Source organism: Oncorhynchus kisutch, linkage group LG8 (assembly GCF_002021735.2).
Source record: "Oncorhynchus kisutch isolate 150728-3 linkage group LG8, Okis_V2, whole genome shotgun sequence".
Classification (NCBI taxonomy): Eukaryota; Metazoa; Chordata; class Actinopteri; order Salmoniformes; family Salmonidae; genus Oncorhynchus; species Oncorhynchus kisutch.
The window spans coordinates 46492305-46517579 of NC_034181.2; the positions used below are offsets into that span (position 1 = coordinate 46492305).

At 43.1% G+C, this 25275-nt stretch overlaps 1 protein-coding gene across 3 annotated transcripts; it reads right to left on the minus strand.

Moving 5' to 3' along the window:
* Nucleotides 1-103: 103 nt before the first annotated feature.
* On the minus strand, nucleotides 104-24732 carry LOC109895606 (SWI/SNF-related matrix-associated actin-dependent regulator of chromatin subfamily A containing DEAD/H box 1A). 3 transcript variants are annotated; one of them, XM_020489445.2, is made up of 23 exons: nucleotides 24121-24732; nucleotides 22797-22923; nucleotides 22533-22680; nucleotides 22355-22418; nucleotides 21998-22089; nucleotides 21732-21827; nucleotides 21523-21601; nucleotides 20828-21387; nucleotides 8350-8546; nucleotides 7752-7842; nucleotides 5983-6082; nucleotides 5674-5733; nucleotides 5014-5089; nucleotides 4288-4423; nucleotides 3884-4015; nucleotides 3633-3728; nucleotides 3390-3507; nucleotides 2923-3038; nucleotides 2539-2727; nucleotides 2094-2212; nucleotides 1672-1854; nucleotides 1267-1376; nucleotides 105-840 (listed from the first exon to the last, which is right to left on the minus strand). In XM_020489445.2, the coding sequence occupies exons 1-23, from the start codon at nucleotides 24230-24232 to the stop codon at nucleotides 779-781; spliced, it is 3063 nt and encodes a 1020-aa protein (XP_020345034.1). In that variant the 5' UTR covers nucleotides 24233-24732; the 3' UTR covers nucleotides 105-778. The 3 variants fall into 3 exon arrangements, with proteins under 3 accessions (XP_020345035.1, XP_020345036.1, XP_020345034.1); XM_020489446.2 differs by lacking the exon at nucleotides 22797-22923 and having other exon boundaries at nucleotides 104-840; nucleotides 24121-24611; XM_020489447.2 differs by lacking the exons at nucleotides 22355-22418; nucleotides 22533-22680; nucleotides 22797-22923; nucleotides 24121-24732 and having other exon boundaries at nucleotides 104-840; nucleotides 21947-22063.
* Between the last annotated feature and the right edge of the window lie 543 nt (nucleotides 24733-25275).

Sequence of the window (25275 nt, forward strand, 5' to 3'; positions counted from 1 at the left end):
CACTAATGACCAATTTTCGACTCAGACACTGTGGATATGGGTCCAGATCTGGCAATAAAGGAGACAAATGTACTTTTAAAATAAACCATTGAAACAAAAGAAAATAAATATTGAAATCTTTATTTCATGTTTCGACAAATCCTGTTGATGTTGCAACAAGGACATCAAAATTACAAACGGACGAGTAACAGCTTCGACAACAGTACGTCACATCACAATGATACATAAACAGAGCAGCTCTGTCACCACCTGGTAGTCAGTCCCCTGCAGGACTTAATTGTATAAGGACTTCATAAGGCAGCACAGACAGAGTTGCTTTGACAAACTGTTCCCTGGCATTGTTTCAGAGCAGAGTATGGGGTGTGTTCATTGGTGCAATCCATAGCAAAACAATTTGCAACAGAAAACCGCTTGCACTGAAAACGATAATTGATTGGACAAGTTGAGGTTAGTCCTTCCCTGTTTTGGCACTTTTGCTTCCTAATGAATACACCCCAGGTGCTGCACAGAGCAGAGTCGTCACTGACCTTCAACGACACCCGCCATCTCTGCTACTGACAGCAAAGGCCAATAATCCCATCAACACAACCATATCATCTCCAGTGCAGACTGTCGGAAGTGCACAGCTGCGTCTCAGGTCTCAAGGACAGAGTGAGTAGCAGGGAAAGACCCACCTATGGCAGGGTTCAGTCAGTCAGTGAGTCAGGTCAGGTCAGTCAGGGGTGGGATGCTCCAGGCTGAGTGCCAATGAAACTCCAGGGAGGGAGCTCCCGGACCCTCACAGGCCCAGCGATGCCTTGAGGAGGACGGCCATGTCCTCAGACATGGTGCCCTCATCACCTGGGCACGAAGGGGGAAAAAAAGAAGAAAAAAAACATACGATAATGTGATGACTCCTGTTCTCAATGTGTGTTACTGATGCATTACATGAAAAAGAGAGGGGCCATGGACACTGAGCTTTTAATTTTTTAAATTTTACCTTTTATTTAACTAGGCAAGTCAGTTAAGAACAAATTCTTATTTTCAATGACGGCCTAGGAACAGTGGGTTAACTGCCTGTTCAGGGCAGAACGACAGATTTGTACCTTGTCAGCTCGGGGGTTTGAACTTGCAACCTTCCGGTTACTAGTCCAACGCTCTAACCACTAGGCTACCCTGCCGCCCCGGGTGGGTTGAGCACCTCTTTCTCACAATTAAAGACGTTGAAATGTCTGTGTGTGTGTGTGTATGTGGGCAAGCTCGACTGTGTCCCCCCCAGGTTCTTACCCTCCTCGGCAGCGGTCATGTCCTGCTCCAGTTTGAGCTTCTTCTGGCCCAGCTGCAGCATGCCACCCTCTATGGTGTCCTTATGGATCAGTTTGATCACCTGGACAGTCCTGTAGCAGGAGATGGACAGACACTGACCTTTAGTCATTCATCCATTCCCTCAGCATCACTAGATCCCCCTATTTTGTCCTCACAGTACCTTCTCTAGGGCCAGAGGGGTTTTCCTGACCACATGGCAGCTCGTCACTACTAATAAAGACTTCTCTGTAAGCGAGACATCTCGCAGATCTCCTTAATGCCCAAATTTAGCCTAGCCTAGCCCAGCCCATACCACCCCCCTGGTCTCACCTGGTCTGGCCCCCCTCCTCTGTCTTACCTGGTCTGACCCCTCCCTGTCGGTCTCACCTAGTCTGGCCCAATCTGTGGCAGCGGTCCTCTGCCTGCTTGTCGTTGTAGGGGTTACAATCGATGTCGTGCATGATGACCACGTTGGCAGAGGTCAGGTTGATGCCCAGGCCGCCCGCCCGCGTCGACAGCAGGAACACAAAGATCTCCGGGTCCATGTTGTAGTCGTCAATCAGCACGATCCTGCACCAAACAAACAGAGGTGGGTCTAGGGATTACAGTGGCTCCGTGTATTTTCTCGACACTCTAGAAGTAGGAGATTCACTAGTAGCAGTGAGATACAATACTACCAACAATCTCAGAGATTTGCCAGTGAACAGCTTTTTATTTAAATGTTATATGCACTATGTCCCCAGTTACACATCCTATGGAAAAGTTCTGCACACAATTATGTTAGAAAGAACCCACCCAACCCAGCTCACCTGTCTGCTATGGGTGTGGAGCCATCCAGTCGGACATAGCGGTGGCCCAGGTGTTTAAGCAGAATCTCCACAATGTCCAGCATCATGGTGAACTGACTGAAGAGTACCACCCGGTCTCCCTGCCGAGAGAGCAGAGCACAGCACAGCCACATCACATATCGGGTGTATTCACGAGGAACCAAAACGGGACAAAACAAGTGGGACTAACCTGAAATAAGATACACTTGTTTTCAATCCAAAATATTTTGCTACCGTGTGCACTAATGAACACACCCCGTGAAACGATCTGAACATGGCAGATAGAAATATAATGACTAGAGATAACCCTGATTCCACACCATACTACAATGTACATCCTCCAGAACAGGCCCAAGGAGGGACGGGGCAAAACTCAAGAAAGAGTCAGGAAAAACACTCAAAACAGAGTAATAACTAGTCTCCTTACCTTGGTCTTAAGTGTGGCCAGTAGCGTCTGGAGCAGGTGGAACTTCCCGGAGTCCAGCAGTAGGTCTTTCTCCAGCTGGTATTTGTGCAGCGACGAGTACTGCTGGCATAGCCGGTGAAGCTCAAAGTCCGACATCACCGCCATGTCCTCCTGGATCAGCACCGGGTCCGCGTCCAAATGGGTCGGCTCCTAGGGGGAGGGGGATGAATAAAAATATACATATTGAGAAAGACAGACAAAAAAGGGAGAGAGGGTTGACAGAAAGACAGAAGAGATAAGGGTGGTAACGTAGTTTCTTAGGAGATTAACTTACTTGATTTATATAAATTGACAGAAAATTTAAAAAACAGGACACAAACACAAAATGGCCAATAAAGCAGCAACCTTGAGCATGAGTTGACTCATGGCCTCGAGTCGCTCTGTGGTGTAGTACTGCCGGTGGAGCAGAGGGTGGTTGGCCATCTTCCTCAACTGCATCATCACGTTGCACATCACTTTCTCTACACAGAGATCGAGATGATGTGAGCGAGTGGTTGAGCATGCGAGAGAGAGCGAGAGCAAGAGCGAAGGAGAGAGAAAACAGTTTAGTTGAAATTAGGGCACAGGATGTAAGATGCCGATCACACAAACACGCTTATTGTGCCAGCTATGCACCACCCGTCTCTCACGACACTGCTGTAACACTACACTGAGTATGGTAAAGATTTCCCTAGACCCTGATCTTGGGTCAGTGTAGCACTTTCCCCCACTAATGGATAAGATTAGGATTGGGAGAGTAAAATCTGATCCTAGATGTGCATTTAGGAGAAACTTCACCCTGGACCTACACTACAGTTCAGTGCAGTACATACTCTCTCCGATGGCAGACTTCTTGAGCTTGCCCACCATGTTCTGGTAAAGCAGCTGCTGCTTCTCGCTCATGGTGCAGAATTCCAGCCTCTCCTCCTTCGCTGGCAGCTGCTTAAGAACCTGAGAGAGACACACACACACACACACACAAACGAGTGCAATACGCACACGAGCGCACGCAACAACCCCCCCCACACACATCTTTAAATATCACATTGTGTAAGTCACTTTGGGAGTGTCCTTACCTCGCTCTTAACTCGTCTGAGGATGAAAGGTTTCATGATGAGTTTAGCCTGGGCGATGCGGTCCCTCTCAAAACGACTCTGTTCCTCGTGGGATTTCTACCACACAAACATCAAGACACACATCCTGCTGTGAGAGTCCCACTTAACACGAGGGGAGTGGGACCAGGGTCTGTACTCACAAAGTGTCTCAGAGACGGAGTGCTGATCTAGGATCAGAATATTTCTATGCCAAACTTGACCCTTGACCTTACCATGGAGAACATCTTGGCTATCTGCGTGGTGCTGCTGGAGAACATGGAGGGCATGATGAAGTTGAGCAGCGACATCAGCTCCAGCAGGTTGTTCTGCAGAGGGGTGCCGGTCAGGAGCAGCCGGTGCTCCGCCTGGGGACACAGAGACAGGTGGTCAGACAGGGAATCAGGGAGACACGCAGGGACAAACAGGTAGACAGACAGAGACACGGGGACAGACGGAGACAGGGAGTCATAAACACAGACAGCGAGAAGGAGCCAGGCAGAGTCAGGAATGTCAGAGAGATTCAGAAAAACACTGATGGCTAGACAGAGAGACAGAGGGACATCAACTCTATTGCACACGACAACTGCTTCTACTACTTGTCAATGGGGAAGTGTGAGGTGTTGTGCCGTGAACTAACGTTGATGGCCATGAGGTGGCGGTAACGGAGGGAGTTCATGTTTTTCAGCATGTGGCCCTCGTCGAACACGGCATACTTCAGTCTGAGCTTGCGGAAGAGACTGCGGTCGCTGTCGTTGCCGATGGCCAGATTGTAGCTGCGCAGAGAGAAATTACACCCAAACATGAGCATTTGAATTTACATTCTGTATGTAGACCTACATTGCACGCACGCGCACACACACACTAGGGAATGCTTCAGCACATTTAAGAAGCAAGGCCTTTAAGTTCCAGTGAATTCTAATTGACTCATTGTGTTGTCAACACACAGGTTTGGAAACGTAGACCGGGAGATTCAGCAGTGCCTTCATTTCCCATATGGCTGCCTCAAACAGCGTGTAATGCTCATTAATATCAATCATTAATGCATTACAAAGTGCTTTTCTGATTCAGACAGACACGTACGTAGCCCATTAAAACACCCCTGCAAGGTTCTGGGGTGAAGTTGCCCCAAGACGCTGATCTGGGGCAACTGCATTTCCCCACCCAATGGTTAAGGTTAGGATCAGGGGAGGGGAAGCTGATCCTAGATCTGCACCTAGTGGAAACATCAACCCGGAGCAGCTGATAGTCACAATGTCAAGTACAGAGGACGCAATGCTCTTCCCTTCCACTAGAGCTCATTGTGGTTCCACCAATAGACTGAAACCTATTAGACAATATTGTGCGTACGTGTATGTGTACTCACGTGGACACGATGACGTTGAAGTCCACCTGATTGCTGAGGATGTCATGTCGCAGGTACCGCCGGTCCTCCACAGAGCCTGAACATACAACAGGGGGTGTATTCATTAGCGATGGGGGCAAGACATCTGTACAGTTACATATCGGGATATTATTTTTTACGATATATTGTATCGTATCATCTTGACAATATCACAATATTATTTTGGCGCTAGTTGGTTGCACCTGCACCAAAACGCCTGTATTTCTCCTTTACAGCTTGATCTCCAACTTCTTTAAAATAGAGAGTCAATTTGTTTTCAGCCATTTGATTTCCATGACTGACCAAAACTCATTTTCTCATGGCTCTCTTGTCCCTCTGCAGCAGACATATGGTGAGCAATATGTTTGAAACACCGAATCGCAAAAAACTAAAATCACCGTATCGAATCGCAATACACATAGAATCGCGAGAATCGCAATACTTATCGTATCAGCACCTAAGTGTCGTGATAATATCATATTGTGAGGTCCCTGGCAATTCCCAGCCCTAGTATTCATCATGAAAAGAGTGTTTCTGTTTGGACAAGTTCAGGTTAGTCCCTCCCCGCTTCGGCCCATCTTCTTCCACTTGGTTCCTAGGGAATACAACCCGGCTTAGATGATAAGGGAGAAAACGGCTCACCGTAGTAGACTAACACCTTGAGACTAGGGCACCACAGCTTTAGCTCACGAACCCAGTTATCTGTAGAGAAAATACAGGTCAATTCAATCAAGTCCAATTGATAATATCTGTCATGTTTGGCATTATGTTTTGTTTCGGCTGAGTAAAGGGCAACGGTCGTTTAATGTGAAATGGTCACAGGTTTTTCACAAAACAGAAACATGCCAATAATACACTAATCCTTTGCTTAGGTCATGTTTTCTATTAGTGGTTATAAACAGGCTTAAAGTGGTTATAAAGTGACTGGCATGATGTGAGTAGAGCCCTTACCAAGGGTGGAGGAGGGCACAGTGATGAGGTGGGGGCCGTCGATGCCGTCCTGGTGCAGTCTGCCCAGGAAGGCTATGGCTTGGATGGTCTTTCCCAAACCCTGATTTGGTAGAAGAAAGAAAGACGATTTAAGAGAGATCGCGAGCGAGAGAAAGAGTGATAGAGATCCACATCTGCACTTCAAAGTATCAGTCTAAAACAGCATCATGAAGCCCCAGGTTTCATATAAGGACTTCAATCCCACACTGGCAATCTAACAGTATTTAACCAGGGGTTGCAACTGTTTCAGGAAACAGAACCGAAAAAGTTCCAAACTCTGATTTAAACCAAACAAGGCACCCCCCTTTCCCTTTTGAATGTTAAAATAAATATTTCTCACCCATTCCTTTAGTTTTCTCTGTCTGTGTAACAAGCTAGATAGATTTTTTTATTTTTATTTCCCCTTTAACTAGACAAGTCAGTTAAGAACAAATTCTTATTTTACACACAATATTACTCAAATGCTCACTTATCTAAATCTGTTAGGTTAGTCCCGCCCTGTTTCAGACTGTTTGCTTTCTAGTGAATACACCCCTGTTGAGGCATTTCTACACCATCTTGCCACAGTATATTATGTTTTCTGTTGGTAACAGTTCTAGAACACAGGGAGGGGGAAATTCACAGAATAAAAAAAAATCATAGTGGTTAAGACCCAAATGGCACCCTATTCGCTAAGGGCTCTGGTCAAAAGTAGTGCACTATACACAGAGTGTGAAAAACATTAGGAACACCTTCCTAATATTGAGTTGCACCCCATTTTGTCCTCAAAACCGCCTCAATTCGTCAGGGCACGGACTATACAAGATGTCGAAAGCTTTCCACAGGGATGCTGGCCCATGCTTCCCACAGTTGTGTCAAGTTGGCTGGATGTCCTTTGGGTGGTGGAATGTTCGTGAAACATTGAGTTGAGTGTGAAAAACTCAGCAGCATTGCAGTTCTTGACACAAACCTTCTTTAACCTGTCTCCTCCCCTTCATCTACACTGAGTGGATTTAACAAATTAAATAAATAAGGGATCATAGCGTCATCTATGTCATGGAAAGAACAAGTGTTCCTAATGATTTGTACACTCAAGTGTATAAGGAATAGAGTGCCATTTCGGACACATCTAATGTATTCTCAAAAGCAGTGTTCACATTGGCAATTGGAAGTGACTAAAATCCTATTGATTTGCATATCCAATTCAAAGGGGGACAGGCCGTCATTGTAAAATAAGAATTTGTTCTTAACTGACTTGTCTAGTTAAATAGACAAGGGGAAATAAAAAAATCTATCTAGCTTGTTAATTGCTACAAACAAATGTTTGCATGTGTTAGAGAGATAAACAGCTACCTAGCTGTCTAGTTGACTTCTATGGCTAGCCAAAAAGGACTTGTTTTGAGAGTTGGATCGTCTTATCCTTTGAGACGTTAAAAGTGTTCTTTTCCTATGCTTTTGAACATTCAAAGCAACTGGGAAACGTCCATGGCAGGCATTGTTGTCACATTTGCAAAAAGCAGTGTTCACTAACTTCTGAGTGACAGGAAGCACGAACACCACCAATCAGCCTACACCATGGCACACACACCCGTCATTACTATGACAACTAGTGTAGCCTTGTCAGAAAATCACTGCTGTCTGAATACACAAATTCGATTTGGTCACTTGTAACTTTCTGTCAGTAGACATAAAAATAATTTGAGCATTAAGACCTGCAGTGTGAAGGCGGCTTAAGGGGTAAACCATCTCACCATCTCGTCAGCCAGGATTCCATTCAGCTTGTGTTGGTGCAGCAGGAGAAGCCACTTCAGCCCAATCAGCTGGTAGGGTTTCAACTGCAACCTGCATGGCAACCAATCACAATGCAAGACATTTACAGACAATCCAATCATAATACAAGACCTTCAACGACAAACCAAACAAGACATTTAGAGGCAAAAAAAAGTATCTGTGAATTGTGGCATAACAACCTATTTAACTGTGATGTGACAGTTGTTTAATGGGGTTAACAAAAGGTTTATTATTTTATTCCTTTTAGACAAATCATATCAGACGTTTTGAGAATACATCCATTATGCCATGGATTACCATGCATTACTTAGCATTTGGATTTATCTATTAGTTACAACAATGAGGAGTTGTTCTCCCAGTCTGAATATAAAAGTATATGTTCCAAATGGAATCATATCCTAGACTCTTTACGGCACTATTTTTGACCAGGACCCATAGGGCTCTGGTCAAAAGTAGTGCACGATATAGGGAAGAGGATGCCATTTGGGACACAGGCTATAGTAGATTAGATGCAATCGTCTATGAATCAGGACAGCAGTGGAAGTTGAGCTCACTTACTTTCTGTTGAGTACTGAGGGCTGGGTCATGGAGCCCATGTCCTTGTCTATGACCTGGGTGACTCCCTTTACCATCTTGCCCGAGATGGTCTGGCACTTGGACATGAGGCCCTGGACCACGGCTCTCTCCCTCAGCACTACCCTGCAGCCCAGCAGCAGCTCTGCAGACAGGCCGTTCTCTTTGTGGAACACCTCCTCCTGAGAAACGGACACACAGCGAGACAGACAAGAGAGGCAGAGACAAACAAAGAGGTGTCGACAACCAGTCCAATCGCTCTTATCTTTTTCTTCTGACATGATAGTCAGGCAATTGTATTGTTCTACAACAAAGCCAAACCATGATTAACAGATAAGTGGCTAGGTCATGATTGAGGACTATAGTACAGTGGGCCAACTGAATTCACGCCACAATCATAACATCTCCAACCTGCTGGTGGTGGAGCGTTTCCAAGTTAAAAAGGGCTTTGTGGCTTTTCACTTCATAAGTGTCCAAACGGTGTCCAATTGAAAAACCATATTTTGACCAATCAAATCAAACTTTATTTGTCACGCCAAATACAACCTAACCGTGAAATGCTTACTTACAAGCCCTTAACCAACAATGCAGTTCAAGAAAGTTATTATTATATTTACCAAATAAGTTAAACAAAAAAATAAAACCACAATAAAATAACAATAACGAGGCATGTGCAGGGGTACAGGTTAGTCAAGATCATTTGTACATGTAGGTAAATAGTCCAGTGGCCATTTGATTAATTGTTCAGCAGTCTTATGGCTTGGGGGTAGAAGCTGTTAAGGAGCCTCTGCTACCGCTTGCCGTGCGGTAGCAGAGAACACAGTCTATGACAATTTCTTGGGCTTTCCTCTGACACCGCCTAGTATATAGGTCCTGGACGGCAGGAAGCTTGGCCCCAGTGATGTACTGGACCGTACGCCTTATGGTTAGATGCCGAGCAGTTGCCATACCAGGCGGTGATGCAACCGGTCAGTTTGCTCTCGATTGTGCAGCTGAAGAACTTTGAGGATCTGGGGACCCATGCCAAATATTTTCAGTCTCCTGAGGGGGAAAAGGTGTTGTCGTGCCCTCTTCACGACTGTCTTGGTGTGTTTGGACCATGATAGTTCGTTGGTGATGTGGACACCAAGGAACTTGAAACTCTCGACCCGCTCCACTACAGCCCTGTCGATGTTAAGGGGGCCTGTTCGGCCTGCCTTTTCCTGTAGTCCACGATCGGCTCCTTTGCCTTGCTCACACTGAGGGAGAGTGTTGGCCTGGCAGTCTCTGACCTCCTCACTATAGGCTGTCTCATCGTTGTCGGTGATGGGGCCAACAGTGGTTCCTCCTTTAAAAGTTGTGTCATACTGCGGCACACCTTGCGCGCTGCCGCAGCATTCTGTGGCACGTCATTTAATTGCCAGCCATTTTTTCTGTTACTGCAAGTTAGTGGTAGTTTGACCACCAGAGGGCATCTTTGAGAAGCGTTTGATAGTCTTCCATATTAGCATTACCAGAGACGGGGAGGGCACGTGGGAGACCGGGGTTCAATTCCCTGACGGGGAGGAATGAGTAGGCTGTCCTTGTAAATAAGAATTTGTTCTTAAATGACTCCATATGTGTTATTTCATAGTTGTGATGTCTTCACTATTATTATTATTATATAATGTAGAAAATAGTCAAAATAAAGAACAATCCTGGAATGAGTAGGTGTGTCCAAACTTTTGACTGGTAGCATAACCATAGCTCTAACTCCACCTTGGTCGCTAGGGCAAATCTGGTCTGCGATAGGACGGGTGGGGGGGGGGGGGGGGGGTTCACACCTAGCTCGGATATTAGACTATTCTTTTTGTCGAGAGCAAAACTTTATTTTCAATCAAAAATAATTGTTCTGAAAGCAAAAACGAGGCTTCAAAGTAAAAAAATAACAAATGTTTTGTAATAATAATTTAAAAGTAGCGAACTCGCACCACGGGACTGAGAGGTACCCAGCGTCACAGCTCCAGACCACCACAAGGGGGAGTTAGAGCACTCATTATGCATTTGGGTCCCAAGGTTTTTATATGACCAATCATAGAGTTGACACATTTTTACGCGAGCTACCTGTCCCTGGTGGCGTTCTTCAACAAAGATGGCTGAAAAAATATTACCGTGGAACCAAATGTAAGTAGTTATAACATCAAGCAAAATATGTACAATTGAGAGGAATAAGTTAATGTAGAGAAACACATTTGCGCATCTTTTTTGTGTCACGAAGTTTATTTACGAAAATTGCTATTTAGCAAGTTATCTGACTAGCTAACATTAGCCAGCTAGCTAGTGTTATGACAGGATAACGAATTTGTAATTTGTGTTTAATATTTTAGGGACTCGTGAGAAAACCAGCAAACCAGGCTGTCGTCTTGTGAAACAGTGGATGTAAAGAATCTAGCTAGCTAAAGCATTTACTGCAAATTGAAAGTACAATTGTGGAAGCTTGCCTTGCAATGCAGCTGAAGTAACATTGCTAGCTAACTATTTACTTGCTTATTGTGTAGAGGAGGATAAAAATAAATGTATGCCTATGGATGTGTAGCTAGCTACAGTATGTAGCCAATATATGTATGGACCCTAAGACATTTGGTATGAATATTAGATCAGAACCTATCTATGAACCTCAGCTACAATAGTTGTTGTATCAATTTCAAGTCTGAATGGCAATAATTAAGCCTATGGATAGCATAGAATATAATAACTTTACTGTTCCAAGGAAGCAAGTCCAACAGTTGAAGTCGGAAGTTTACATACACTTATGTTGGAGTCATTAACTCATTTTTCAACCACTCCACAAATTTCTTGCATGACACAAGTAATTTGTCCAACAATTGTTTACAGACAGATTATTTCACTTATAATTCACTGTATCACAATTGCAGTGGGTCAGAAGTTTACATACACCAAGTTGACTGTGTCTTTAAACAGCTTAGAACATTCCAGAAAATTGTGTCATGGCTTTAGATGCTTCTGATCGGCTAATTGACATCATTTGAGTCAATTGTAGGTGTATCTGTGGATGTATTTCAAGGCCTACCTTCAAACTCAGTGCCGCTTTGCTTGACTTCATGGGAAAATCAAAAGGAAATCAGCCAAGACCTCAGAAAAAAAGTTGTTGACCTCCACAATTCTGGTTCATCCTTGTGAGCAATTTCCAAATGCCTGAAGGTACCGCATTCATCTGTACAAACAATAGTACGCAAGTATAAACACCATGAGACAACGCAGCCGTCATACCGCTCAGGAAGGAGATGCGTTTTTTCTCCTAGAGATGAATGTACTTTGGTGCAAAAAGTGCAAATCAATCCCAGAACAGCAGCAAAGGACCATGTGAAGATGCTGGAGGAAACAGGTACAAAAGTATCTATATCCACAGTAAAACGAGTCCTAGATCAACATAACCTGAAAGGCCGCTCAGCAAGGAAGAAGCCACTGCTCCAAAACGGCCATAAAAAAGCCAGACTACGGTTTGCAACTGCACATGGGGACAAAGATCGTAATTATTGGAAAAATGTCCTCTGGTCTGATGAAACAAAAATATAACTGTTTGGCCATAATGACCATTATGTTTGGAGGAAAGAGGGGGATGCTTGCAAGCTGAAGAACACCATCCCAACCGTGAAGCACAGGGGTGGCAACATCATGTTGTGGGGGGTGCTTTGCTGCAGGAGGGTCTGGTGCACTTCACAAACTAGATGGCATCACGAGGTAGGAAAATAATGTGGATATATTGAAGCAACATCTCAAGACATAAGTCAGGAAGTTAAAGCTTGGTCGCAAATGGGTCTTCCAAATGGACAATGTCCCCAAGCATACTTCCAAAGTTGTGGCAAAATGGCTTAAGGACAACAAAGTCAAGATATTGGAATGGCCACCACAAAGCCTTTACCTCAATCTTATAGAAAATTTGTGGGCAAAACTGAAAAGGCGTGTGCGAGCAAGGAGGCCTACAAACCTTACTTAGTTCCACCAGCTCCGTCAGGAGGAATAGGCCAAAATTAACCCAACTTATTGTGGGAAGCTTGTGGAAGGCTACCCAAAACGTTTGACCCAGGTTAAACCATTTAAAGGCAATGCTGCCAAATACTAATTGAGTGTATGTAAACTTTTGACTCACTGGGAATGTGATGAAAGGAATAAAAGCAGAAATAAATCACTACTATTATTCTGACATTTCGCATTCTTAAAATAAAGTGGTGATCCTAACTGACCTAAGACAGGGATTTTTTACTAGGATTAAATGTCAGGAATTGTGAAAAACTGAGTTTAAATGTATTTGGCTAAGGTGGATGTAAACTTCCGACAACAACTGTATATACATGTAATGTAGTCATTACCACGCATGAGATTCCCACATTGTAACCTGTACATTGAATATATTCACTGATCATGTACTCTTCCTTGGCAAATTACGGTGCGGTTCAGGTATTTCTCTGAGACATTCTTTTTCAGTCATATCAAACTCCATTATTTGAATGATGCTGTGTCTGCATGTATGTATTACAATTATACACTTCAACAGTGTTCACCACTCCTGCTCCTGGGACATCAATGATTACACATTGTAACTATGCAATAGATTAGAAACATGATTTAAGTAAAGGCTGATTTGTAATTCATATAAACAGCAAAAAAACTATGCATATAGTATTTCAATGAGATACAGTACTTAATTTCAACCAGGGGAGAATGTGAAACGCTTTATTGAAAGAAGTTCATTACCCAGGTGTTATAAATACATAAAACATGCATTATAATTATGATAATTATAATATTATAAATACAAATTCAATCTGTACTTCAATGCACATATGGTGTGCATTATAAAACGAGGAAGAAAGAAGAGGTGGGGAGAGAGGTGTAGAAGACAGAAAGGGAATGAGGTAAGAACAGCAGCAGACAGCATATGATTAATGAATTTCAGTGCTACCCTAATATTCTCTCAGTTCATCACAATTGCGGTGTCTCCTAACCAGCCTTGGGCCCCCAGTTGGCCCGAAGGTTATCTTAAGAGTGGGTGAGGTGACGATGACGGGACCGGCATCCTCTCTCACAATCAAAACATACCTGCAGATGAGAGACAGATGGATAGAGAGAGTGCATGATTAAGCCATGTTTTTTTATTCTAACACTGTCAGTCATCATAATCATCAGGAGGTGAAACGCAAAACTGACCCTGGACCATTAACTCTGGGACAACTACATCTGTCTTTATTTCAATGTAAAGCATCTCTTTAATAATACTTCCTGTTGACCCAACTAAGTGACCTATGATCATGCTGTGCACTCTGTGTCAGCTAGTTCAGATCCTGGAGGGGTTCACCAACACAGCTGATATAACTTAGAGGATTTAGGGAGAAGGGGGAGAGGGATGAAGTGAAGAAGAGAGACTATTATTGTGTGTGTGTGTGTGTGTGTGTGGTCTCACCAGGTGTCTAACTAAGTGGCTACAGAGTACTTTATGCTGAAAAACAGACATTAGGACAAACAATAGAAGATCATGTCAATAGAAGATACTGTATGTGATGCAGACACCTATCGTAGTGTACTTGAAACATTTAAATATAGAGGGCTATGTGTCTCACCACTTGGTAATTGCAAGGCTAACCCCCAGGGAAATCATGACTTGGCAGCAACAGATAGCAACAGATAGTCCCCTGAAACTGGCTGTGTTTATGTGGTGTAAATCTTAAAATTAGCAGCTGACATCTTAGGGGTTTTTAATTAATGCATGTGAGACAGGTTCCATGTACAACAAGACAGGCAGAGATTAAGAGAGAAAAAGAACACAGAACTGTTTAATTACCTCTGGTTATGGACACTTTTGCCATAGCTTCCGTGGCCTGTTCCTCGGACAGGGAACATCTGGCAATATCTACATTTTCGACCCTTTGATCAGCTCGCTCTCTGAAAGTTATGAAAATAGCTTATTTTTTGTAGATATCAATCTAAAGCAGCAGATGTCATTTTCAGGATACGTCAATACAGCACAGAAAGCTTAACACCAGACTGATATTGTGGTTGTTCATTAGGTGATGGGAAATATGCAATGATACCTGCATCATCTACACGCTGCAAAGACAACCTAACTCTTTGTGACAGACATTGTGCTCTTTCATCCTTCTGTAAAAAAAAGCTAACCGTTACACTGTCATGAAGTATGATTATATACAGTGCCTTGCGAAAGTATTCGGCCCCCTTGAACTTTGCGACCTTTTGCCACATTTCAGCCTTCAAACAAAGATATAAAACTGTATTTTTTTGTGAAGAATCAACAACAAGTGGGACACAATCATGAAGTGGAACGAGATTTATTGGATATTTCAAACTTTTTTAACAAAACAAAAACTGAAAAATTGGGCGTGCAAAATTATTCAGCACCCTTAAGTTAATACTTTGTAGCGCCACCTTTTGCTGCGATTACAGCTGTAAGTCGCTTGGGGTATGTCTATCAGTTTTGCACATCGAGAGACTGACATTTTTTCCCATTCCTCCTTGCAAAACAGCTCGAGCTCAGTGAGGTTGGATGGAGAGCATTTGTGAACAGCAGTTCAGTTCTTTCTACAGATTCTCGATTGGATTCAGGTCTGGACATTGACTTGGCCATTCTAACACCTGGATATGTTTCTTTTTGAACCATTCCATTGTAGATTTTGCTTTATGTTTTGGATCATTGTCTTGTTGGAAGACAAATCTCCGTCCCAGTTCTTTTGCAGACTCCATCAGGTTTTCTTCCAGAATGGTCCTGTATTTGGCTCCATCCATCTTCCCATCAATTTTAACCATCTTCCCTGTCCCTGCTGAAGAAAAGCAGGCCCAAACCATGATGCTGCCACCACCATGTTTGACAGTGGGGATGTTGTGTTCAGGGTGATGAGCTGTGTTGCTTTTACGCCAAACATAACGTTTTGCATTGTTGCCAAAAAGTTCCATTTTGGTCTGACCAGAGCACCTTCTTCCACATGTTTGGTGTGTCTCCCAGGTGGCTTGTGGGAAACTTTAAACGACACTTTTTATGGATATCTTTAAGAAATGGCTTTCTTCTTGCCACTCTTCCATAAAGGCCAGATTTGTGCAATATACGACTGATTGTTGTCCTATGGACAGAGTCTCCCACCTCAGCTGTAGATCTCTGCAGTTCATCCAGAGTGATCATGGGCCTCTTGGCTGCATCTCTGATCAGTCTTCTCCTTGTATGAGCTGAAAGTTTAGAGGGACGGCCAGGTCTTGGTAGATTTGCAGTGGTCTGATACTCCTTCCATTTCAATATTATCGCTTGCACAGTGCTCCTTGGGATGTTTAAAGCTTGGGAAATCTTTTTGTATCCAAATCCGGCTTTAAACTTCATCACAACAGTATCTCGGACCTGCCTGGTGTGTTCCTTGTTCTTCATGATGCTCTCTGCGCTTTTAACGGACCTGTGAGACAATCACAGTGCAGGTGCATTTATACGGAGACTTGATTACACACAGGTGGATTGTATTTATCATCATTAGTCATTTAGGTCAACATTGGATCATTCAGAGATCCTCACTGAACTTCTGGAGAGAGTTTGCTGCACTGAAAGTAAAGGGGCTGAATAATTTTGCACGCCCAATTTTTCCGTTTTTGATTTGTTAAAAAAGTTTGAAATATCCAATAAATGTCGTTCCACTTCATGATTGTGTCCCACTTGTTGTTGATTCTTCACAAAAAAATACAGTTTTATATCTTTATGTTTGAAGCCTGAAATGTGGCAAAAGGTCGCAAAGTTCAAGGGGGCCGAATACTTTCGCAAGGCACTGTATCGACTATGAAACAAATATGTCATGGCCTGCTTATGAGTTGCCATGAAAGAAAGTTAGATTAAAATGGCGAGAACTCTAATCGCTTTTGGTTAGCTTGAGAATAATAATTGCATGATTTATCACTCTACGGTATGGATTTATATAATATAGTAGAATTTTATAAACCTACACTGAATCGTAGGAGCTAACTACTAGCTATTTAAAATTTGGACGGAAAAACGCCCAGTGCTGCTTACCTGAGATGCCATCATCACACAGTCCTTCTTCGTAGATGTCCGCTATGACTTCCTTTGTGTCGGGAAAAAGTTGCTTTCAGAACAATTATTTTTGATTGAATTTTTTTTTTAAAGAAGAGCTTCTCTCTCAACAAAAAGGCACAAATGTACCTCCATAGCATATAACAATTTGCCTGTGAATAACCACACCGTCATACAAACGTGCTACTGTATGCAGAATTCTTGACGCACAACCGATACTGCTGCCATATTCTGCCAGCACGCCCACAAGCGAGCCACTCAGGCACAGAATGATGATGTGTGGGAGAGGGAAAGGAACGAGTATGGGAACAACAACAATTTGTTGCAAGTTGGGATAATAGCTGAACAATAGAGACTATTCAACCTTTACTATCACAGACCAGATTTGCCCTAATGACCAAGGGGTAGCTTGCTACTCAATGTCATAAAGTAATGACTGTTCAAATAAGTTACCTTACGCGTTATATTTGATAGCTACGCTGTCCTTACGAACTACATAGCATATCATTACAACAGTACGTACCGGTATGTTAGCTAGCTACCTAACGTTAGTAGTTATACAACAAACTTGCCAGTATATTAACTATAGGCAAAACTACCCAACATTTATTGACTTGATTATTCCAGTCATTCTTAGCTTGGCTAAATGGTATAGTCGTTGTGCTTTCTCAATGGACATTCGGATGCTTTCATAAATTCGCTCTGGCTATCTATAGGCTGGACAATAGAACGAGTCAAAATTCACCCGAGGCTGAAGAACGGCTTAAGAACGTTGGCTAAGCTAGAACACTAGCTCGAGCCCATAGAAAATGAATGGAATTGAACATTCGCAGAGCCTGTTTTGACTGGAGTGATGCTTAGAATTCTATTTCGCCTAAATGGCACAAAAAAAATGTATCCCCTTTTTATTTTACCACTACAATCTGTTCGTCGGACGAAACTGGAAGAAAAACGACTTGTGTAGAAAGTAAATATCCGCATCGACTGCGCTTATGTCTGCGTAATGAGAAAGTAGGGAAAAATAAAAACTTTACTATTTCTGGTTTAGCGATCGATGACAAACGAGCTCACTGCCAGACTTACAAAGAGGAGATTCTCCTGATTAAAATGGTGCCCGACTAAATACACATTGCGAGATATTTGCCCAAATAGACAGACATGCCTATATTTCCCCCATAGGAAACAATGGGAAGACAGAGTTCCAATATTATTTTGTTGTGGTTTACATTTTAACTATAAAACAACGGGAGCAGGTCTCATTGCCAACATTAGCGAAGCAGGCATTGTGACGTTGAACAATAAGCTGGGAATAGAACGTTCGGAAGGTGAGTTGGTGCCACGGTGCTCAATAGAACTAACAGGAGCTGGCAGGGTGAAAAATGCACTAAAATAAGGCCTGTTTTTTCACGATTACTTCAAAACGACGGCAAGCAGCTGGGAAATATGGTCAAATTATGAAACTGGTCCAGCCTACTATCGACATGGATATCATGTGTCCAGCCTACTATCTACTTGGATTTCAGAGCACTGTCGTCTGAGTGTACCAGAGCGCAGAATAATTCATTTGAGCGCTCAACACCCGTTGAATATGGCCGGTGTCAGTAAACGTTGGGGGGAAAAAGCATAATTAAATTGTTTCCAGCACAGTTACCAACGCTCTGGATAACACGAACACGTGCTTGACTGCCGTTGTAAGGCCAGAACGCTCAAATCAACCGTTCTTGTCGGCCCGAAAGTCCAGTGCATGCTCCGAGAGCGAAACTGTCTGAATTTACAAACTGACAATGCTCTGAATTTATGAGCGTCACGTTGTAGAGTGCCATATTTTCTGTTCCATCCTAACGGAAACTCAGAGGGTTTTTCATTTTTCATGGAATAGAAACACCATTAATCAAATTACTTAAGCAAGTACCAGCCAAAAGTTTGGACACACCTACTCATTCTAGGATTTGGAGAATAATAGTGAAGACATCAGAACTATGATATAACATCGGTCTCAGCGTGCCCCGCATTCTGTAGTACAGACATGCCCTGCTCTCCCTTATGTAAGGAATTAGGCACTTTCTCATGTTTACTACAGTATGTATTGTAGACTGCACAGTAGGTTAATAAACAAAAACACATTTCATTAATAAAATAATGGAGAAAAAAAGACTTTCAAAATGCAGATGTTGATTTAGTTATGGATCAATAACTAATTACTATGGGAATAATTATCACTGATTTACAGAAATATTGGAACAATGTTGTGTAATGAAGGCAAACAATTTAGAATGTGCCTGTAGCCTACTCCCGAGAATTATGTTGTACAGCGCCATATTTTCCTAATGGAAACCCTGAGGGTTTCGTTTTTCTCTGAATAGAAACACCATAATATTAATTAATTTCTTCAAATCAATCCTAATGTTATTACAAAAAAGGTTTTAACTTCTCTGGTAATGCCAATACGGAATACTATCAAATGCTTCTCAAAAGCGCCCTCTGATGGTCAAACTAGCAGTAACTTGCAGTAAAAGAAAAAAATGGCTGATAATTAAATTACGTGCCACAGAACATTGCATGCAAGGTGTGCTGCAGTATGACGCAACTTTTAAAGGAGGAACCACTGTAGGGTGTTCCTTTTGTCCAGGTTGGAAAGGGCAGTGTGGAGTGCGATTAAGATTGTGGATCTTTTGGGGCGGTATGTGAATTGGAGTGGGTCTCGGGTATCCGGAAGGATGCTGTTTATGTGCGCCATGACCAGCCTTTCAAAGTATTTCATGGCTACCAACCTGAGTGCTACAGGGTGGTAATAATTTAGGCAGGTTGCCGTGGGTAAAATAATGTTAATTGTGTAGACAATCATCTAAAGAAAGTCAATGGTCCAAACCTCAAGTCTATCATAATCTGTTCAAACGTTACTAGAGTTTGTACACTTGTGGAATGGACAAAATTAGGATGACAAAATATAGGTCCATTATCTTTTCTAGATAATTTATATCTCAAATCAAATTTTATTGGTCACAGATGTTAGCAGGAGAGCAGACGTTAATGCGAGTGTAGCAAAATGCTTGTGCTTCTAGTTCCGACCATGCAGTACTATCTAACAATCTCACACTCATTCTTATGTTTAATAAATGTATTGTATAGTGTGTGTGTGGCAGGCTTACAATGACGGCAAAAAAACAACATTTGAGAGTGCGCTGACCCTGGTGCTAGAGCGGGTACGCGGCTGGAAGTTGAATGTTTGAAGGGATACAGAACTATAAAAAGTTTGGGAACCACTGGCATAGGATAAATACACTTCTTCAACATGAAATCAATACACATTAGTAAGCCGTCGGCTGTATTCAGCACTTGAAGGAATGAGAGTGTTGTTTACTCTGTAATGACACTCTTGCAATGGATAAGTGGTGGAAAATGGCATACTATTCCCTATATAGGCTCTGAGTGGCACAGCGGTCTAAGGCACTGCATCTCAGTGCAACAGGCGTCACTGCAGCCCCTGGTTCAAATCCAGGCTGCGTCACATCCGGCCGTGATTGGGAGTCCCATAGGGTGAGGCACAATTGGCTCAGCGCTGTCCGGGTTTGGCCGGAGTATGCCGTCATTGTAAATAAGAATTTGTTCTTAACTGACTTGCCTAGTGAAATAAAGGTTAAATAAAAAAATATAGTGCAAGATTTTTCCCTTGAACCATATGGGTCCTGGTCAAAAGTAGTGCACTATATAAGGAAAAGGGTGCCTTTTGGGACGCAAGCCAAAGAGTTCTGCTCACGACAGGCCATGCGACTCCAGATGGCTGCTGGGGTGTTTTGGACCAAAAATCTAACTAGTTCTTTGTTCCAGTAGGTAAAATTTCTACCACGCTTTTATTTTTACAGGGGAGCGTGACCAGAAAGATACCAAGCTGTGATATTTTATTAACACATCTAGGATTGAGAAAATATAGACTACAGTTATTTTCAGTGATAATGGAGAGGAAAAAACATCTCAGAGAGAGGGGGGAGGGTGGATCTGTGGTCACTCAACACTTTAAATTTGATAGACTATCTTTAGCATCTCTATAATTGAAGTTCTCATACATTCCCTTTAAAAAACTGAGGATGTAACGCATCCCAGCAGCAGTGAAAGTAACACACACACGCGCGCTCTCTGAACGTACCATTCAAGGCACCGACACTCTTCAAAATCAACTAACACCTGTTGTGCCTTCATTCCTCCCTGCAGTTTCCATGTTTAAAAGAACCTCATCTTGTTCTAACCTGCTGGGTTTACCTTGTGGAGGAGCAGACCCACTGTGCAACACAGCTGGCAGTGACACAACCGAGATTGCTCTCTTACATAATACATGACGTATGCCATTTAACAAAGTGACTTAGTCATGCATGCTTACATTTTTCGTATGGGTAGGTTTCTCTTACTCACCAGGTCCTGCCAAACAGCAAAGGGCCGTAGCTCCACAATCTTCTGGGCCTTCTTCAACGAGCAGCCGGCGATGAGGGACAGCTCATCCAGCGAGGCCTCCTGGAAGAAGCTCAGGATCTGGCCTTTGAGCGTGGATGTGCCCGCGTCCTCTGCCACAAAATCTAGCTCGTCGTCCTCGCCCTCAAACTCACTGCTGGCCCCTTCCGTGTCCTCATCCTCCGAGCTGCTGGCCCTTTCGTAGGAGGCGCGAACCTTCCTCTTCCTCTCAGACGCCTCCTTCTTAGCCACGCTGGTCCCGTTGGAGAGCTTCTGGCTGGTAGAAATCGAAGAGGAGGACGAGGAGTTAGGCCTAGATTCATGTGCAGGTTTCTTGAACAGCCATTTCAGAGCGGAAGCATTGCTTCGCCTGGCCTCCTCCTTGCTATCCTTAGACTCCCAACGGTCTCTGCTCGGCTTGGCATCACTCTTTGCTTTGCTTGGTTTGGCATTACTCTTGGCATTCAGTTCCTTTTGCTTGACTTCAGGGGAGCTGGATACTTCAGGTGCACTAGAGTCTTCATCTTCAGCAGAAGAATCAGTAAAAAAGGGCACAGTGAGGAATATAACAAGTATAGTACAAATAAATATAGTATATAGTGGTTGTAGCAGCACATTATCAGTGATGTTTCAACTGGGTGAGGACAGTGTCATCTCACCTGGGTCCGAGAACATGCGCAGCACCTCCAGGGCGTCATCCACGTTCCACTCATGTTCCTGGAGCACGGACCTCAGTTCCTAGAGTGACAGACGGGGTAGAATAAAACACTCTTCATTAAGATGTGGATTCTCTCACCTGGAGTGTCATGATGTCTCTACCGAGGTGTATGTTGCTGCCCTGTCAACATCTGACAACAGTCCCCCTCACCTCCTTATCCTGGTCAGGGAACTTCCTCTGCAGTTTCCTGACCATGGCCTCCCGTCTCTCCCAGCTGGGCTCTGCTCCCTCCTCAGAGTCTTCAGGCTGGAAGATCAGACCGCAGTGAAGGTTAATATTGCCAAGAAGATGCAACAGCACAGTGACTGCCTGGGGTGTTTTTATTAGTGCACACCGTAGCAAAATGTTTTGAAACAAAAACACACCTTTCTTAATGGTCAAGTTCAGGCCTGTTTGGTTGCTAGTCCCAGTCTTACCAGAGACGATCTCCTCTTCTTACTGGGCTGCGGAACCACGTCGCTGTCTTGGGAACTGCTGGAGCCATCCTGTTTCCTCTTTCGCGTTGAGTCTGGACAAACAATTGTGTCAATGTGTGGGGAGATACACATGCCAGATGACCAAGCCAACTTCTGGTTTGGTCCTTTTTTGTGGTCCATGTTTTACCAATGGCAGGCAAAGCCCTATAAGCATCATTACAATGAGGTCCAGGCTATGTTGTCATGAGCAGAAGAAAACATGGCATAACCATGGAAACCACTGGTCAAGCTGTGTTTGGGGGTGCGGTAGGGACAGGCTGCAACCTGCTGTCTATGATGTTAGTAAATGAAAGATACCTTTGTCACCAAACATCAGGCATGAGGCTACGGCACCATCCAAAGTGCTTGTGCTTTTAATCACCTGAAAATAACGCAAAGTTAAACATATAGCTATGTGTATCCACAGAAACTGAGCAGCAGCCATCTTTGAGAGACTATACTATAGCTTGTGACATAAAAGAGACTATGACATTACCTCCAGCAGCTCCTTCCGGTCTCTTCGAGGGAAGATTTCCTGCAGTTTGGCCAGTCTCTCTTCCAGATCCTTGTCCATTTTGTCTTCCTTATCAGATGTCTCAGTCATCTCTCTTACCTCTCGCTTCAGTGATTCCTTTACAGGTTCCCTGAAATAGAAAGAACTACAAAATTACACTGGCATAGGCTACACTTTATGGAATTCGCTATACCCTAAAGGAAGTCAAGGGGAATATATAAGTCTAGATATTTCAGCGCTACTTACATCACCCTTTGTGTTAATTTATCACTTCTCGAGTCACTTGCCAAATCGTCAGTCACACTGATGACATCTTCAAATACTACTCCTCGCCCAGGTATTCCAAGGTTGGATACAGGTGTTGTTACTCGGGCTGTATGTGCCACAGACATATAGGCAAAGACAGTTTAGCAATCATGTTATTACCCCAGTGAGTGTGTTTTGGAATTCTAACCCCTTTTAAAAGCACTGTGTGTTTGAGCTACAGACTTCTGGGCCGTACCATTGGATTGGTTTTTCTCCAGCATCTGTAGATACCAACCAATAGTCTGATTTTTTTATTTTACCTTTATTTAACTAGGCAAGTCAGTTAAGAACAAATTCTTCTTTTCGATGACGGCCTAGGAACAGTAGGTTAACTGCCTTGTTCAGGGGCAGAACGACAGATTTGTACCTTGTCAGCTCCGGGATTCAGTTACTAGTCCAACGCTCTAACCACTAAGCTACGCTTGGGGGCTGCGCTAGAGCAGTATCTGAGAGACAAGGGCGGATACTGAAGGGGCCCGGGGTTGGGAATTTAAAAACATACATGTCTGTATCACAGAAAATGCCAGGTCTATAATATCTGTAAAAAGCTCACATAGTTGAGGTCACAAACTCCAAACAATATCCAACTGACTAGTTGGATATTCATTTCCCAGTGAGCAAAAATGTCTGTACTTACAGCATTCATAGAAATTATTTCAGGTTTTTGCTTTGGCAGACTTTTTATTATTTTTTTTATTGACATTTGTCAATGAAACTCATGAATGCAACCGTTTATGTACAATGGTTTTGTGTTCTAATTGTAGCCTTCGTTGTCCTGAAAATAAAACGGTTAAAAAAAAATACACTTCACTGTGAGGATACATCGAAGGCTGGATATGCAGATACATGGAAGTAAGATAAATGAAAAGCGGATCTAGGGACTGATTTAAAGCGAGGCCCATAGCCTAGGTATGCTGTTGTTGTTAGCTACCCGTTCCCCACCAAAAACATCGTTTAATTAGCTAACGGTAGCCATATATCTAGCTAACGTGACTGTTAACTGACGCCCAGAGAAAGCCACTGATAACGCTAGCTAGCTAGCTGTCTAGTTAGTGTTGTTGGCTATTAAAGGCGACCAAGCAAGTCAGTAGCTGTCACCTGTCAAACAGCCAACGTTAGCTAGCTAGATGTCAACAGTCAGTATCAGCAAAGATTATTCCCACGGATATAACTATGCGTTATAAAAACCTTTGTTACAGGGGTGGATGTTAGCTAACGTTACATTAATGATGGCTGGTGGCTACTGTCATCGAGCAAATCATACCTGGTTTATTCTCCTTTCCCGACTCTGGACATACGGAACCGCTGTATTTGTCCTGATTTGATGTCGGTTTATTCTTGTCAAAACGAAACCGCTCTAAATTAAATAGACTCATTTTCAAACGGCAAGTATTAAACGTTACACAGCTAGCACGCAAGAGAGGTGAGGTATTTGTCTCGGTACAAAATATTCCTTATTCTGGCTATCGAAAGCTGGCTAGCTACGATTACCATGAATTGTATGAATACCGTTAACTAGCAAGCCAGTCACGTGTTACTCGTTTGAAAGCCGATCTCAACAGTTTAAGTATGTCAGTACTCAAAATATCTAACGATAAACTCACCAATAACACATTTCAAAATGCGTTCATTAATTTAGATATACAAGTTAAAACTATAGCTACAAAACATAGCTATCTTATTTCCCACGCGAACTCACACTGCGGCGAAAGACTATAAAAACGCTATCTATTGGACAAGATAACTCAGGAATGGACCAACAGTAAGAAAAAAAAAGATACTAAAGCCGAAACCGGCTTTACACTTCCGGCACCATGTTACCGCAGATAGAACAATGAGACAGATATTTCACTGGTTGTTTCAATATGAAGCATCCGCTTGGTGTTTCCACTCACTAACAAATATGGTAGTGAGAGGAAGCCCACTGGCGGGCAGTAGGAGAAGATTGAACGAGATCGATTTTGGCCGACATTCTGCAAATGTTCTCATCAATGAAACATTTGATCTCAATACTGTTTACTCATTCCAAGACTAGAATATGTTTTGATCAGAGTGGACTAAGGTTTGTAAACTTTAACCTTTGCAAAAGTTTTAAAAAATGTAGTTGTTTAGAAGGAGTGCAAAGGAGGTTTGAGTTATTGCACAGGCGCACTTCACAGAGTAGGCGTTCCCTAACGAAAATATTCAGAAATTTAGAGAACGCGCCAATAGGATCTCGCTAGCTCGCACTTGGCTCTGCCTCCCTCCTCACTTGTTCTGCCCCCATGACTCATTTGGTCCCATTGGAAACTAAAGACTGGTCTATCTAAATATTTGATGTTACTTCTTGTTAACGATCCACAAATAGAAAAATGCGTTATCACAGATAGAACAATGAGACAGATATTTCACCGGATGTATAAATGTGAAGCCTCCGGTT

Bases quoted from the DNA above. Each gene is read 5' to 3' on its own strand.
- LOC109895606 (XM_020489445.2), bottom strand. From the start codon at position 24,232: ATGAGTCTATTTAATTTAGAGCGGTTTCGTTTTGACAAGAATAAACCG. The intron at 6,083-7,751 runs GTGAGATGGTTT...CTACCAAATCAG, and splicing joins GAATCCTGGCTGACGAGATG to GGTTTGGGAAAGACCATCCA. The intron at 4,016-4,287 runs GTTAGTTCACGG...CTGTGTCCCCAG, and splicing joins GCCACCTCATGGCCATCAAC to GCGGAGCACCGGCTGCTCCT.